The following is a 17,205-nucleotide window of genomic DNA, read 5'->3' on the forward strand; positions in this document are numbered from 1 at the left end:
TACGACCAGAGAGAAAGTCCGCAAGCCATGCGTGGAGATTTCCATGGATACCATAGGAGGAGAGTTTGGTGAGCAGAGCGGGGTGCCAGACCGTATCGAAGGCACGTGATATGTCAAGGGAGACAGCTCTGATTTCCTGTTTGGCATTGAGGACCTCCATCCATTGTTGAGACAGCAGAATCAGCATGTCCAGAGTAGAATGACCTGGTCTGAATCCAAATTGATGATCGGAGATCAAGCCATTGGAGAAAAGGAATGATTTGATATCTGAAGCAATGATGGTTCCATGACTTTGCTGATAATTGGGAGCAGGCTGATTGGTCTGTAGTTGCAAGGATCTGTTTTTGCACCTTTTTTGTGTAAAGCAGGAATGTTTGCTGATTTCCAAGATGATGGCAGATGCCCTTGAGCAAAAGAGAGGGTGAATAAAACAGAGAGAGGGTGAGATAGAGCAGCAGAGCAGGATTTTAGGACCCGTGGGCTGATGCCGTCTGGTCCAGTTGCAGAATCAGAGTCGAGGTTTGACAAAAACTTCTCCACCTTGTCAGGAGAGAAGGACACAGAGTCCAGGAGCAGCTGGGTTCGACTGGGTAAGGTGGGAACAGAGAGAGATGGGTTTGGGACAAAAGATTTTGAGGCAAACACAGAGTTGAGGCATTCGGCTTTGTCACGTGCAGTGTCAACTGTGTAGCCATTTGAGGTAAGGGAGGGGATGAAGGGGAACAAACACCAGGAACAGATTTGACCAGACGCCACCAGGAACTTAATATATCTGTTGAGTGAGTATCCATCAGCTGGTACTCGACAAACTCTGGGCGTTTATTTTATCCATTTCTGTTGGGTTAAACTTGAAATGGGACTGATAGCTTGTGGCAAAATACTCAGCATTTGAAAAGTCACATGACTCTTTCTGTTGGAAGTATATACAACAACAACAAGAACAGGCATTTTAAGGCCATTTTCCCTGCAATAGCGGGGGTTAGCCTTGCGGTCCCCATGACAATCTTCTCCATTTTGCCCTATTTTCTGCATCTCCCCTTGTAAACCCCCTTGCCTGCATTTCTTCTTCGACCATCTTTAGCCAAGTCTTTCTCGGTCTTCCCCGTCCTCTACTTCCTTCTACATTCATTTCCATCACTCTTCTCAACCAGTCACTTTCATCCTTCCTCAACACATGACCAAACCATCTCAACCTGTTTCTCTTCACAGCATCCATCACATGCTCTATTCCCATCATCTTTCGCAATTAGTCATTTGTCTTCCTCTCTCTCAACGATAATCCACACATCCACCGAACCATTCGCATTTCCACCCTTTCCAGCCTTCGTTGCTGCTCTACGTTCATTACCCATGTCTCACTCCCATAAATCATAACACTTCTCACACATGCAGCATACACCTTTCCCTTCAGCTTCAACGACACTCCCCTCCTCGTCAGCACGCCACTCAGTTCCCGAAACTTCTTCCATGCACATCTCACTCGAGCAACCGTTGCCGAGTCTGATCCACCATCTCCATTCAGCATGTCTCCAAGGTAACAAAATGTTTTCACACCTTCCAGCTTCACGCCGTCTCCAAGATCCAACTCAACATTTCCTCCATCTGCAGCTCCCTCTGTGCACACCTTGCACTTGAATGTAGCTGCCACACTGGTTAATGACCCTCTCAAACCACTACATTTTTGATGAACCCACTCAGCGCACATTGTACATTGAATGGAATTCACTCCGACACCCTTCCTGCACACAGCATACGGCCACTTCCCAGTTCTTTCCACCTCACCACATGCTTTACCACTTGCCATCACCTTCGTTTTTCCGATATTCACCTTCAGACCTTTTGTCTCCATACATTCCTTCCAATTGTTCATCTTCTCCTTCAGTCCATCCATACTTTCTGCAATCAACACCAGATCATCTGCACACAACAACTCCCACGGTAAACCCTCCTTTACGTTCTGAGCCAGCACTTCCATTACAGCTACAAATAGTGGTGGACTTAGTACCGACCCGTGATGCACTCACACGTTCACCTCAAACTCACCACGGTTCCCGTCCTTCATCCTTACAGCTGTGCGCGCTCTTTTGTACATTGCCATCACTACTCTTATCAACCATTCCTCCACTCCTAACTTCCTCAATGCCCATGTCACTACTTCACGTGGAACCCTATCGAATGCTTTCTCCAGATCAACAAACCCAAGAAACAACAACAAACCCAAACTGTTGGAAGTATATGAAGATATAATTTTCCAGGACTGGATAAACCACCTTTCGAGGTCATTTTTCCCGCAGAGCAGGGGTTGGCATTTTTTGGGCACCATGGTCCCCTTTTTGAAGCAATGTTTTATGGCCGGATGCCCTTCCTGCCGCCAACCCTGTTAGTCGCCTCTTGCGACACACAGGGAATAATCAGTGAACAGGTACTCAATTTTCCGACCTCAGAAGGATGACAGGCTGAGTCAACCCCCTTGGCGTTAATTCAGCGATCGACCAGGATTCAAACCCAGGATCCTGGATCCTGGGATCCCAAGCCGGCACCCAAAGCCAACACCAGGCTCCACAACTGGATAATTTTAGGAGAATTAGCTGAGTGCATATTCACAGACTTCTCTATATAATACCAAAATGGCACCAAGATACTTCTTATGCAATGGTGTAATTTCATCTTTCTCCAACTGAATGAGAAGTTGTTTTGTTGTAAGGCCAATAAAAATGATGAATCAAGCAGCTGACTTTCCCTGTTTGAGAAAGCTGCATTTTGTCATATATGCGAGCTATAACAGCAGTCGTACGTACAGTACGATACAGGATACACCTGGTCTGTAGGTAAATTCCCATAACAGTCTCACTCCCCACCTTTACTAGAATTGGGGTCCTCCCGCAACCCTGAACCCCCAGACGATATATATATTTTTTTAACCATATAAAACCTTCCCATGTAGGCCTATTACCCAAGTAAGGCGAGTTTACAACTCATTCCATCTCGCGATTCAGGAGTGTGTGGAAGTCAAACACACAAACAGACAGTTCTCGAATTATAGTGGAATTTTTCTTTGCAGGACATTCGTTTTGACGAACATTTTCAAACAGTTTCATCATTAATTTGTCCATTTGGAGTTATAGAAAGAAAAACAAGCATAGGTCTTCCCTTGGTGTAAACTGTTGAAATGTGTGAAGTCTAGCAACACACTGAAGAACAGCAGTAAATATACCTTTGTCATTAGCATTAGTAAAGCCCTTCCAGTTCTTAGAATCTTGCTTCTTTCTTTTCCTCTGACTTAAAGTTGCTCTGCAGAGCTGGGAATTCATGTTTTAATGTTCCGTTTATGGCCGTTTCCAAAGATAGCCAATATGTGCTGACACGCTTCAGTACCTTTCAGTATTCAACATCGCACAATTGGCAGTATTCATCAAACCTGCTTTTCCATGAGTGTTCTTGACAACTCCTTAATGGAACATGAAATTCAATTTTTCAGCATTTAAAATGACAAGGCAACATTTGTGATGGACAATGATCAAAAGAGGTAACAGTCCTGGATTGTCTTCAAGATCCCAAGCACAATAAAGCTCGTGGAGAATTTTCAATACAGGCAAGTGCCAACACGACTCCATCACTCCAGAATATTCCACCGAAAGTTTTCGTGCTTGGCAAAGTTTTGAAACTGACCAATGATGCAAAGAAGAGAAGGTGTAATAACTGCCCAAAGAGGTATAATTAACACTGGGAGAAACATTGATTCTCAAGGCAGGGATACAATTTTACGACTCGCGTGAGGTCTTGCTTTGTGCAAATGAACAAGAAGAAATAAACATGAACGTGGAAGTGATAAGAAAACAATGTGAAGTTGCGGGAACATTTGGCGGTTGAGGAGATGGCATAGATGAAATGTCCCTCACCTTGTCTCCCAGAGAAACCCCTCCAGAAGCAACAATCACGTCTGCGTGGGCAATGCCTTCATTGAGTGCTGTTAGCAGATCGTCTGGGCTGAAGAAAAAAAAGAAGAAGTGGTGATAAACTTTTAATGAGTAACAAATATGCCCAATCACAGCAACTGCTAATTCAAAACATCACAAGAAATAGCAATAACTCTGACACTAATTCAAGTAATTATCAGGTAAATCATCTGCACTTTATATATTTGTTCATTTGTTCAGGGAGACAAAGGGCACTGACACAATAAACAACATGCAACTCTTTCGCTGACCCCAGACAGGTTGGTGGTCTTGCAGGCATTTTTTGCCTTCTCTTAGATCCACTAATCCCTAGTTCTCATGGGTTGCATATGGTTTTTTTTTCAAAAACACAGACCTTGATACGCTGCACAAGGTAAAACTTCATGCCTATTTTCTTCGACCTGTAGGATTGACAGCTTATGTCTGGCATCTCATGCTCTCCCATCCAGTCCTTCAACGCTGCAGCCCACTGATATCACATGGTCTCTCCCACACCTACGCCGAAGTGAAATTGCTCCATTTGGCACTACCTTTGACTCGTGATTCAATTTTAAGTTTCAAATCTGATACAGTGCCCTCCATAGGTATTGGAATAGCCAAGTCAAGTTTATTATTATTGCTACCAGCAACGGTACCCGCCCTACGGGCGGGGCTTCAATTGGGAGGCCCAAATGAAAAGGTAAAATATCAGAAATTGAAGGCTTTTTTTTATTTTAAACGATTCATATAAACATCCGTTAAATCATATCACACACAAATCATCAAAATCTAAACAGTATCTTACTATAATTCACCAAATGTCCCACAGTGATCGATACACTATGATCGTGATCGTGAATTGTGATCGATAATCGTGTTCACAATTGCTATGTCGTATGTACTCCCAATACGTGTTTCCTTCAGTTGAAATGGGTTAGAATTCTCTCAAGCAAGGATTCAACCCGTGTCCTTATAAAAGGTCTTTGTCCGAGGTCACCGAGTTCGATCGGTGCAGCCGTTTGTGCGGCACCCGGGAAAACAACATCGTCACAATGAAAACATCGTCACAATGAACGTTATGCGAATGCGAATGTTATGCGGGAGTCCAAACCTGAGAATGCTGGAGACTAAAGCTGAAATTGGGGGGAAAAAATAGCCTATTTTACTCCTGGAGATCCAAGGATTATCCACCCAAAATATCGTTGCGATCGGTTCAGCAGTTTTTACGGTACCTTCGAACAGACAGACAGACAGACGGACGGACGGACATTTGGTGAATTATAGTAAGATATACACAAGAAATTTGGATTTGAGATCAAAAGATGAATATGAGGCAAGAGTACAGAAAGACAACTTTTATTTATTGGTATTTCCATGCATATATGTTTTACCATTGCAGAACAATAACACTTTTTATGTTCAGTCCCCCCATTTTAGGTGAGCATAAGATTAGAACAGATGACTGACAGGTGTTTGTTGCTGCTCAGGTGTTTCTTATTGCATTGATCATTCACACATAAGAGCTGTGAATGTCGAGTGTTGGTATTAGCCTTTGATTTTGCCTTGGGAGTCAGTGGGCATAAACCAACATGGAGACCAGAGAACTGTCTATGAAAGAAAAATCAAGAAATTTGGAAGCTGAAAGAACAGAATAATTCACTTAGAACCATATCACAAAATTGGGTATGGCAAATACAACAATTTGAAATATCTTGAAAAAGAAAGAAACCCCTCGGCCCTCGTGTATTTAGCAATAGACAATGGCCAAGTTGGCCAAGGAAAACAACTGCAGTTGATGACAGAAAAATCATCAGAGCTGTGAAGAAAAACTCTAAAACAACTGACAGTGACATCACCAACAACCTCCAGAATGCAGGGGTGAAAGTATCACTTCGACAGCAGAATTACAAAGGCTACACCGCATGATGCAAACCTCTCATCACCAAAAATAGAAAGGCCAGATTAGAATTTTCCAAGAAGTACACAGGTGAGCAAAAGTATTCACCCCCTACCAAAAATGCCACATTTAGATGAATTCCGAATTATATAGCAAATTTTTTTCCAAATTAACTTTTTTATTCATAACTGAAGAAATCAAACGAAACACTGTTACAGTTGAAGTAGATTTGTTACAGTTACAGTGTCAGGAATACCTGCGCCGGTAATCTGAGATAGACCTTATTGTGTTCTCAATCCATCGGATCACACACAGCATGCCGTTTCTGTGAACAGCTCGCGTTTTATTGGGAGCTCAAGCAAAACACACAGAGTCAATGGAAATGACACTTGGAGAGTCCATGGAAATCAGAAAGTGAAGAGGAAGAACATGTGAGCAACCAAGGTGCAACCGAGATGACGTCACGTCCTAAAAAGTAAAACAACAACAACCAATACTGGTGCTGCTAAAAACATGTATAAATCAAAATTCATTGGTTGTAAAAGTTTGGTCAGTGCTTGATTGAAGCACATATTTTGCAGCAATGACTATTAGGATTCTTTTTGGGTCGGTCTCTACCAGCTTTGAGATGGTGAAATCCTTGCCCATTTTTCATGTGAAAATTGATCTAGTTCTGCCAAGTTTGATGGGGATCATCGATGGACTGCAATCTTCAAGTCTCGAAAATAAATGTTCATTTGGGTTCAAGTCAGGTTTCCTGCTGAAATGTGAATCTCCTACCCAGTTTCAGATTCATGGCCGTCTCAAGCAGGTTTTCATCAAGGATTCTCCTGTACTTTGCACCGTCCATTGTTCCTTCTATCCTGACAAGCTTGCCAGTCCCTGCTGATGAAAAGCAGCCCCCTAACATGATGCTGCCACCACCATGTTTGAAATTAGCGATGGTGTTGACTGGGCGATGTACAGTGTTAAGGTTGCGCCAGACATAACGCTTTGAATTCAGACCAAAAAGTTCAATTTTTGTCTTGGTTGACCACAAAACATTTCTCCATATACCTGCAGTATCATTATGATGCTTTTTCACAAACTCCATTCAAGCTTTTAGATGCGCCTTTTTCAGTAATGGCTTCTTTCTTTCCACCTGTCCATTGAGGCCATATTTGTGAAGGGAACGGGATATTGTTGATTGATGAACACTGATCCCCATCTCAGACATAGAGCCATATAAATCTTTCAAAGACTGTTGGATTTACAGTGATATCCCGAACCAGTTTCCTGCTTGCATGGCTGCTGAGTTTGGCTGGGAGACCCGATATGGGTTGAGTCGGGGTGATATGATACGTCTTCCACTTCTTAATGTTGGATTTCATCATACTCAAAGTGATAATGAGTGACTTTGAAATCCTCTTAGAACCCTCTCCTGAACAGTGCTTCTCCACCACTTTATGTCTGACTTCTTTGGAAAGCTCCTTTGTCTTCATGTTTGCCCTGTTGGTTGACCAAGTGAGTTGCACCTTAAAACTCCTTATATAAGTGGGGCAGCTTAATTTTAAGTTAAACCACTGATTACATACAGGTGAAAACTATTACACTGATTTTGTCACTTTTCAAACAAATAATTTGCTCCTGCAGTGATTTAGAGTTAATTAGGCAAAGTGTTTGAATACTATGCAACTGAGAATCATCTGATTTTCTCTGTTAATCTAACTTATTCACATTTTGTCTGCATTCTTGCGCTTCATTACTTTGGAGTAGTTTGTGAAGACTCTATATATTAAGTTTGATTTAAAAGCATCATGAAATAAGCTTAGGTGGCATCAAAATGTGAAAACTTTGGAAGGCGGTGAATACTTTTGCAGGCCACTGTATAGGCTCCACCTGGCAATCCGAAATGGAAAGAATAGCAGGAGGCTGATGACCAGCAGTGGATATGAGGACAAGGACACAAGAACTTTGCAACCAATGCTCGCAGCCGTAATTGGGTACCTGAGACATTAAAAAAAAAAAATTGGAATGGCCTTGGAGGGACATTGTCCCCAGTCTGAATTCGGACCATGGTGGGCTAGTTTTGCCAGCCCCATGGGACAATACCCCCTGGTAAATCCCGATATGTCAGGTAGCCATGGGGCTGGCCTGACAGAATGTTGACGTGTGGCCCAGCCACAAGGTTGGATTTGGCCATCCTCATGGATAGTTGGCTGGTGGTGCCATGGGGCTCTCCAACTCCTTAGGGGTCAACCTGAGTTATGATCTGAGGCTCATGGGGGTTAGTCTCCTGGGGCAGGGTTCCAAGGTGGGCCCTCCTGTTCAACAGTGATTGGTGTGGCTGTGAGGACCACAAAGGTCAGGAGTGGCTGGGCTGTGACTTGGTGTCGTTATTGATGACGGCCAGACAGGTGGTTCAGCAGTCTCTCCCTGAGACTCTGGGACAGCCCAGCATGTGGCAACCCACAGTGCTAGGCTGTCAATAAAGACATGGGCCACCCGCGATGACCGGGGGTGGAAAATGCCACCGGAGGACTAACGAGAGCATCTGTGCAATGTTATGTTCCAAAATTGAGAGCATGATTGGGTAAGCCCCAGATGAGCCCACATAATCTTGCACATATGATCTGCTGTGATTTACTAGGCTCTCAGTTTGGGGCAAGAGCCCTGGGATTCATTGGCTTGGTGGACTAGGTCTCGCTACTGGTGTTGACCAGTAGTGAGACCTAGTTCACCATAATGGTTGCAACATGCGCTACTGGTGTGGACCGACATCCCTCGTGATTTGGGAAAATGGAAGCAAAATTTACCTTTTTTCAGTGACTCGCCATTATTTGCTTTGGGAGAACTAGGGCATTGCCCGTACGTGGGTGCCCGTTCCTTGCCCAAAAAAAAAAAAAACGCTACCCGTACGCTCTACCCCGCCCGTACGCCCGTAAACAAAAAATAACAACGCTCTTCGCTTCCGCCCTTCGCTCTGACTGAATTGGGAGAAATAATGCGCATAAGAAATCGAATTACGTACCGTAATGGCGGTCAGCTCGTAACGCGCACACTGTCCGGAAGTTCGCATATCGCATATCTATCTATCTATCTATTAATGCCCATTTATTCAATTATCGCCAACGTATTTTGGCTTTTTGCAATTTAATCGCAAGGAAAAGTAGAAAGAGAAGAGGGAAAAAAAGAAAAGCCTTGCCTTGCTGCAAACAGCTGCTGCAAACAACAACAACATGGAAGGCTGCACTGTCCGGAAGTTGGCATATCGCAGTTACGATTATTTTAGTGTTAATGGCCAATTATTCAATTAGCGCCAACGTATTTTGGCTGTTTGCAATTTAATCGCAAGGAAAAGTAGAAAGAGAAGAGGGAAAAAAAGAAAAGCCTTGCATTAACGCATTAACGCTTGCATTGCATTAACGGTTCGGCACACGTGATAGCTCGCTGCTCTCTGATTGGTTGAAGCGTTTTTTGGACATAGCTCGGTAGGTACTTGTCCGATTAATTACAAACCTTGAAAAGGCACATCCTCGGGTCCCCAGCAATATACCTGGCAAGTTTCAAGTATATCGGACCCGTGGTTGTCGAGAAACAGCGGTCACAGACAAACACACAGACAGACACACAGAGATTGCTGGAATTATAGATAGATGTAGGTGAGTCGAGAAATTGGTATGGTTGATGAGCAAGATTGGCCATGAAGGCCAGCACTTGGACCAAGTGGAAAGGGCAAAAATGTATGGAATAAAATTGTCATCGATGAAACGTGATGTGTGTGAAATAAAGAATAATATCCTTCTTGTGTTTTTTTAAATGTGTAAGCCATGCTAGGAACATGCATATCTTGTAGTATGGCGGGTGTTAGTGGAAACAATTGGCAGCTGGGGAAGGAAAATTGTGATGTAAGACATGTGAGTGGGGAGGTTGTATACGTGTTTGCAGGTGGATCGAGCTCACAAGGAGAGTGTGGAATGTGCACCTCCACCACGCCTCCCCTCTCTTTGCTCCAGAAAGTCACTGGAGATGGGAATGCATGGAGGATGGGCAGCTTGGGATAGGCGAATCCCTGATGAACAGGGAAGGCCAAAGAGGGCCATTAGGTGACTTCCTCTTGTGATAACACAAGCGAAGGAGCTGTTGCAGTGCTTAGAGGTGAGATGGATGGGGAGCCCCATGATTTCCCTCGAAGTGGGACTTTATTTTGCTCTGTGGACACCACACTGTCACATCTTCACCTCATTTTAGGACTTCTTGCTGCCCAGTTAGTTGACCCCATTAGGTAAAGGAAATGCCATGGCCTTGACAGGGCTATTGTATATGTTGTTTATTGTGGTCAACATGAAGGTTCCACTCAGTCACATGCATCTTTATCCATGTGAGGAAGAGCATGGAGCCTGTAAAATTGGTTAGAGTAGATTCAAAATTGGATATTGGCTCAGCTGATGAGCCGGAGCAGATGACATTCACTAGGGGACATGGTACGTCATTTAGATGGGAAGTATGTATGGAAAATTGAAAATCATGTATGTGTGGGTTGTATGTGTGCAAAAAGTGTTTTGGTTTATGTATATATGGGGATTTTTAATTCTGGAAGAAAGTGAGTAGAATGCTAAGGTTAGAATAGGTAAGGCGGTTAGAGCCAGCCTCACCTTCCACAGCTTCCTCTGATTTATTGGATAATTAGAAATTAGAGAAATAGAGAGTTCATGGAACACCTTTCCTCAAAAAAGGGGGAAAAGTCTTGAAAAAAAGACATGGGTAGGGTCTGGTCTGCGAGCAGCAAATTTGATTGGTCGAGATGATGTAAAATGACATAATATTTTGTTCAATACTGATAAACGAAAACTTTTTGAAAGTGTAAATAAGATGATTCGTGTTCTACAGTGTTCGAGAATATAATTTAATTAAAAGAAAACAAAGGTTTTTAAAGGTTGGAGAAAAAAAATTCGGAAGTTTACTGCCGTTGATGATGCGTCTTTTACCGAGGTGGCTGCGATTTCGGAGCACGGGAGGTTATTTTATTTATAATCCTACTAACCTGGGGTAATTTATTAGGTGAGAGCTGATTGGTTATTCACTCCAGTTACAGGTGAGAGACGTGATTGGGTCTCATTTTCATTTATATGTTGACCGCTATTGACAATGCACGTGGTACATGCTTAGGAACGTTGGTGGTACCCATGAGGGGGTATGTAGCATTGGGATTGTAATGTATGTACTACTTGTGAATGTTTTACAGCTGCAGAATTTGAAACAGCAAAAGGCTTACCTCGTGTAGCTTTTCATGGTTCCTGTATGCAGCTTTCGTCGGCTAGAAATTGAAGTTGAACTGTTTCACCCACCTTCTGATACTGCTGGCACCTCTGTATACCTGACTTTTCTACATACCCGTCGTTCTCCTTCACGAGGAATTCAATCACTGCACATTGGCGAAACGATGTCGTTCACAGCCATTTTGTCACAATGGATTGTGGGAACACCAGTGGTGTGCATGCGCTGAGCCTGTGATAGATGGATAGATGTTGCTAATAACGTGTTCTACTATTTTGGCACAAACGCGTGGAATCCACTGATGCTCGTGACTTTTGGTACGGCCCACATATATAGCTATTCTGCCTTAAGTGTGTTTTAAAATCTCTTTTTAGTGCCATGGATTTGTATTTTTCATTAACATGCTCAATATGCCAACTATCTTTTCTCGGACGGAATTTTGTAAGACTTGCAAAAGCTGCAAATATCTTGTACATCAATCCATTATTTGTCCTCTGACTTTGCATATACCTGTACTTCTATCGAGCACGCAAAGAAGTAACAGGTATTTTTTGTGTAAAGAATAGGTGTTCAAACCAACCCCTACATGACTGGAATTTGTGTACTCTGTGAAAAATAGGTCGAGGACCAATTTTTATTTGACATTGATGGTCCTTCAATTGACTTAAAAGAACTGTTAATTAGTGGTTTGATTTCCACTTGAAAGGCTAACCCAATTGATGGGAACAACCTGTCTTGGGCAAACCACATCACCAAACTGGCTACTAAAGAGGCAAACACCTGGTATTTTTCATAGAGCTATGTCCATTCTTAGCTGTTCAGAGAGCTCATTATAATGTATAAGGTCTTAATCCAAAGTGTCATGGGGTATGACTCACCACTCTGGGCTAGTGCAGCTACTAATCATTTTGCTCCCTGAAGACAATCGAGTTCAAAGCTCTCCATGCTATTCACATATCTCAGCAGGACACCCACTTCTTGCACACTGCTGGAGGATGGTAGACTCTCATGTTTCTAGTGCCTCACTTCTGACTTTGCTGCTGTCGCTCCCTTCTGTCCTCCCCCAACCTACACAGGGTACGTGTGTTCTTCCAGAATCCCACCCACACCTGGTTATCCCTCTCCAATTCTAAGGTGTAAATTATCACCTCCATTCCTTCCCCAACCTCGGTGGCGTCATGGTTGGAGTGTCTGCTCCGACTCTAGGCAGTCGGTGTGTGTTTTGAATCGTGGCTGAGTCGTACCAAAGACTTTAAAAATTACAGGTGCTGCTTCCTTGCTTGACTTTCAACATTTAAAAAGGAGAAAACATGGACAAACAAGAGGAAATACATGACCCCTACCAGGTTTCAGTTCAATATATTAAAGGGTAAGGGGAAAAAGTCTGGAAAATCTCGCACCAGTAAACACATACCTTTATTTGGGCGGTATATAATGCCGCGTTCGTTGCCAAAAAAAAACCCAATGTAGATACATGAAGCAAAAACACGTGTACAGCTTATCACGTGTAATACATCGTGGTTATATACCTGGGATCATTCCAATTGCACTGGCCTAAGGTCTGAGGCCTGCCGATCTATGCTGCTTCATTTGGAGTGGAGTCAGGCCAGCTGTCTAGCCAATGGATATAAAGCAGCGGGGTGAAATCAGAGCAGCTGAAAATTGACTCACGTACAATATGTGATATTTTCTAAGTTCACAAAGAGCAAAACTCCGTGAAAAATTGGCGAAATGCCCCGAAACGCAAACATGTTCTGTAGCTTATCATAACTACTGTAGATGATATTCATAGAATACTTAACCTGCGCAGTCAACTTGGTGCGAGCCAACTATTCTGTTTTTGAAGGGTATTTTTGTTTGATTCAATATGGCTGCCAGACCATGTGAGCTATGACATCATAAATGTATATTCTCTAATATAATTGTTGCGAAGATCGTGCTCAATAAATTTCAAACTAATCAGACTAAGCATTATCCCTGTCGATTTATGACATCATAATTAAGGCACCAATGACGTCATCGTTAACAACACTTGTTCCCCATACGGAGTTCTTTACAATGAGCCACGTTTAAATTTTTTCCATTGAACGGTTTCAGAGATATAGAGGTGCAACGTTTTTGGGGTTTTCCATGATAGCGCCTGTGTCACGTGACCGATGATGTCATAATTATCATTAAAATATTATGCAAGAGGAGGCGCTCCTATGGTGGCAATTTCATGTCAATCGAACCAACAATCGCAGAGAAACAAAATTTCATACTGATCGGATCAAGCGTTGTACTTGTCGAATTATGACGTCATAATTAAGGTACCGATGACATCATCACTAACATATCTTATTCCCCATGGGGAGTACTTGACAACGCACCATCTTTCAATTTCTTCCATGGAGCACTTTCGGAGATATAGAGGTGCAGCATTTTTCGATTTTTCAAGATGGCACCTGTGCCACGTGACCTATGACGTCATAATTATCATTAAAAATTCTACAGGAGGGGGCGCTCCTATGGTCAAAAGTTCGTGTCCATCGGACTAACAGTTGCAGATAAATTTTTTTCATACTGATCAGATCAAGCTTTGTACTTGTCAAATTATGTCATAATTAAGGTACTGATGACATCATCATTAACACATCTTATTCCACATGCGGAGTTCTTTACAATGAGCCATGTTTCAATTTTTTCCATTGAGCGGTTTCAGAGGTATAGAGGTGCAACGTTTTTCGTTATTTCCATGATGGCACCTGCACCACATGACCTATTATGTCATAATTATGAATGAAAAAATCTACAGGCGGAGGCATTCCCATGGTTAAATTTTGTGTCGATCGGAACAACGGTTGCCGAGAAAAAGAATTTAAAAAATGCAGACACGTACAGTCACGTGAAAAATTAGTACACCCCATGTAAAGTTTTGACTTTTTCAACATATTTCAACATACAGCTATTTGATCTTCATTTCAACAATATTGATAGATAAAGGTGATATAATATAACAAATATCATGAAACATTTACATTTTGTAGTCCATTGTATAATTTAAATAAACATAAATGCAAATTTCGATTGTGGAAAAAGTAAGTACACCCTTGGCTCTAATAGATGGTATTGCCCCCTTTGGCAGAAACAACCTCACGTAGGCCTTTCTTATAACTGTCTAACAGTCTCTGACATCCACTGGGAGAAATTTTTGCCCACTCCTCCATGCAGAATTCTTTCAGCTGTGCGATGTTTGAGGGGTTTCTTGCATGCACAGCTCGTTTCAAATCCCCCCACAACATCTCGATGGGATTTAGATCCGGGCTTTGACTTGGCCATTCCAGAACCCTCCATTTCTTTCTTTTCAGCCATTCCTTGGTGGATTTACTGGTATGTTTAGGGTCATTGTCATGTTGCAAGGTCCATCTTCGGTTGAGCTTCAACTTTCCGACAGATGGCCTCACATTATCCTCAAGCACCCTCTGGTACAATGAAGAATTCATAGTGGATTCTATGATGGTGAGCTGCCCAGGCCCTGATGCAGCAAAGCTGCCCAAAATCATAATATTTCCACCACCATGCTTTACAGTTGGTATCAGGTTCTTGTGGTGAAATGCTGTCTTTGGTTTTCGCCAAACATGTCTTCTGGCACTGTGGCCAAATAGCTCTACCTTTGACTCATCTGTCCAGAGCACATTGTTCCAGAAGTGCTGGTCTTTGCCGAGGTGTTCATTGGCAAACTTTAGTCTTGCCCTGATGTTCTTTCTGGACAGCAAAGGTTTCCTCCTGGCACACCTCTCATGTAGATCGAATTTGTGTAGCCTCTTTCTAATGGTAGACTCGTGCACTTTGACATCAACTGTGGTAACAGCTACCTGTAGGTCCCGTGATGACATTCTGGGGTTCTTAAAGACTTCTTTCAGCATCTTGCGGTCTGCTCTCGGGCTGAACTTGATGGGGCGACCTGGCCTGAACAAGTTGGCAGTTGTTTGGAATCTTCTCCACTTGTAGATGATCTTCCGCACAGTCAAGTGATTGATTTCAAATTGTTTGGAGATCTTTTTAAATCCCTTCCCAGACTCGTAGGCATCTATAACCTTCTTTCTGAAGGCCTCAGAGAGCTCTTTTGATTTAGGCATGGTGACGCCGCACACTTCAACAACAAAGAGCAAACCAAACTAAATGTCTGAGGTTTAGATAAGACAGGTTCCTCCAAGATCCTCTCTAACGATGTTTTAATCATTTGCACCTGAGCTGGTGCACCTGATTCTAATTTTAGGTATTTGAATGAGTGATAAATGTAGGGGTGTACTTACTTTTTCCACATTCGAAATTTGCGTCTATGTGTATTTAAATTGTACAATGGATTACAAAATGTAAATGTTTCATGATATTTGTTATATTATATCACCTTTATCTATCAATATTGTTGAAATGAGGATCAAATAGCTGTATGTTGAAATATGTTGAAAAAGTCAAAACTTTACATGGGGTGTACTTACTTTTTCACGTGACTGTACACACGCACGTATGCCACACATAGGCAACCGATTGCCGATCCCTGCTTTTCACTTCACAAGTACAGAGTAATATAGCCATGCACAAAGTTTCAGCTGAATATGTTAGAGAGTATGGAAAAAGTGCAGAAAACCACAGGTGGGATGGATGGACAGACAGACAGAGCAAACCTATAGTCCCTTCCGTGCAGGCGACTAATAAGTATATGTTGGTAACCGTAGTGCAGGCCGAATGGCCTCCTCCTTTTTAAAGTCTTTGTAAGGGAATTATTATGATCCCTCTATTCTCTCATCTGTTCAATGGACTTCCTGTGTCTATTGTCTCGTACCACTCCCTCCAGTCCTTCAAAGTGCTGCTAATCATCATCTCATGCTTTTTCCACATGTAAACCACTACACCTTCTACTCTTACTGAGTTCATCCCCCTCACGCCCTTTCTTTTCTGTCATTTATGTGTCATGTGTGATGCATTCTCTCCGTGTTTCCCTTCAATTTCTGTCAGTTTGGGAGAGTGCTGTGCCATCTGTCGTTTAACTCTTCCCTGCGTCTAGATTTCTGTCCACAAAAAGAGAAAAACAAGTACACATACATTCAAAGTACACCGCCCCCATGCCAAATAATTAAATATCCTACAGCGCGGCATTGCCGGGTCGCCTCCGGCGCCCAGCAATACCACAGTGCAGCTCATAGAGGCTGCATTGGGAGGGAGAGGTGTACACTAATTGATTGATTCATTGTATAATTAAAATCAATAAAAGATTATCACAAAATATTTTCTTAATCAATTGGCCAATTCGCATAACTAAACCACTAGTGCTTCATCCGAAGATGTATCTTTTAGAAATTTAATTAAATAAGTCATTAATAAAAAATCAAATAATTAATTGATTAATCAATAAATAATTAATCAATTAATCAATAAATAATTAATCGATTAAATGTTTAATCAATAAATCAAAAATATCCTTGATAGCCACATCACTTGGTCACTGTCATGTCCAAGTATTAGCTTCCCAGCTCAAAAGGTGCCTGAGATATTGGCCAAATGAGAAAGAAAATAAATAAATGATTGATAATGAAAATAAATAAATAATAATCATTAAAAAATTAAATTATCAATCAATTCGGTCACAGAACACATAAACCACCACCATTTCATCAGAATCTGTAACTGTTTTTTTAAATTTTAAAGTAATTAATCGAATAATTAAATAATTAATCGATTAATTGATTCATTGATTAATCAATAAATCAAAAATATCCTCAATAAAACTACATAAAGAAAATATATATGTACATAAATCAAAAATATCCTTGATAGCCACGTCACTTGGTCACTCATGTCCAAATATTAGCTTCCGAGCTCAAAAGGTGCCTGAGATATTGGCCAAATGAGAAAGAAAATAAATAAATGATTAATAATGAAAATAAATAAATGATTAATAATGAAAATAAAGAAATAATAATCATTCAAAAATTAAATTATCAATCAATTTGGTCATAGAACACAGAAACCACCACCATTTCATCAGAATCTGTAACTAAAAAAAAATTTTTTTTTAGTCATTAATCGAATAATTAAATAATTAATCGATTGATTAATTGATTAATTAATAAATCA

At 41.7% G+C, this 17,205-nt stretch overlaps 1 protein-coding gene across 5 annotated transcripts in view; it reads right to left on the reverse strand.

Annotated features, from left to right (window-relative positions):
* GPHN (gephyrin) overlaps positions 1 to 17,205 on the reverse strand; it is a 327,486-nt gene that overhangs the window by 56,752 nt on the left and 253,529 nt on the right. For all 5 annotated transcript variants that reach the window (XM_078767069.1, XM_078767054.1, XM_078767066.1 and 2 more), the window contains one exon: positions 3,900 to 3,987. In XM_078767069.1, coding sequence (XP_078623195.1) covers positions 3,900 to 3,987 — 88 coding nt within the window. The remainder of the gene's footprint in view (positions 1 to 3,899; positions 3,988 to 17,205) is intronic.

The sequence above is a fragment of the Myxine glutinosa genome, chromosome 1 (genome assembly GCF_964187855.1).
Source record: "Myxine glutinosa chromosome 1, kmMyxGlut1.1, whole genome shotgun sequence".
Taxonomy (NCBI): domain Eukaryota; kingdom Metazoa; phylum Chordata; class Myxini; order Myxiniformes; family Myxinidae; genus Myxine; species Myxine glutinosa.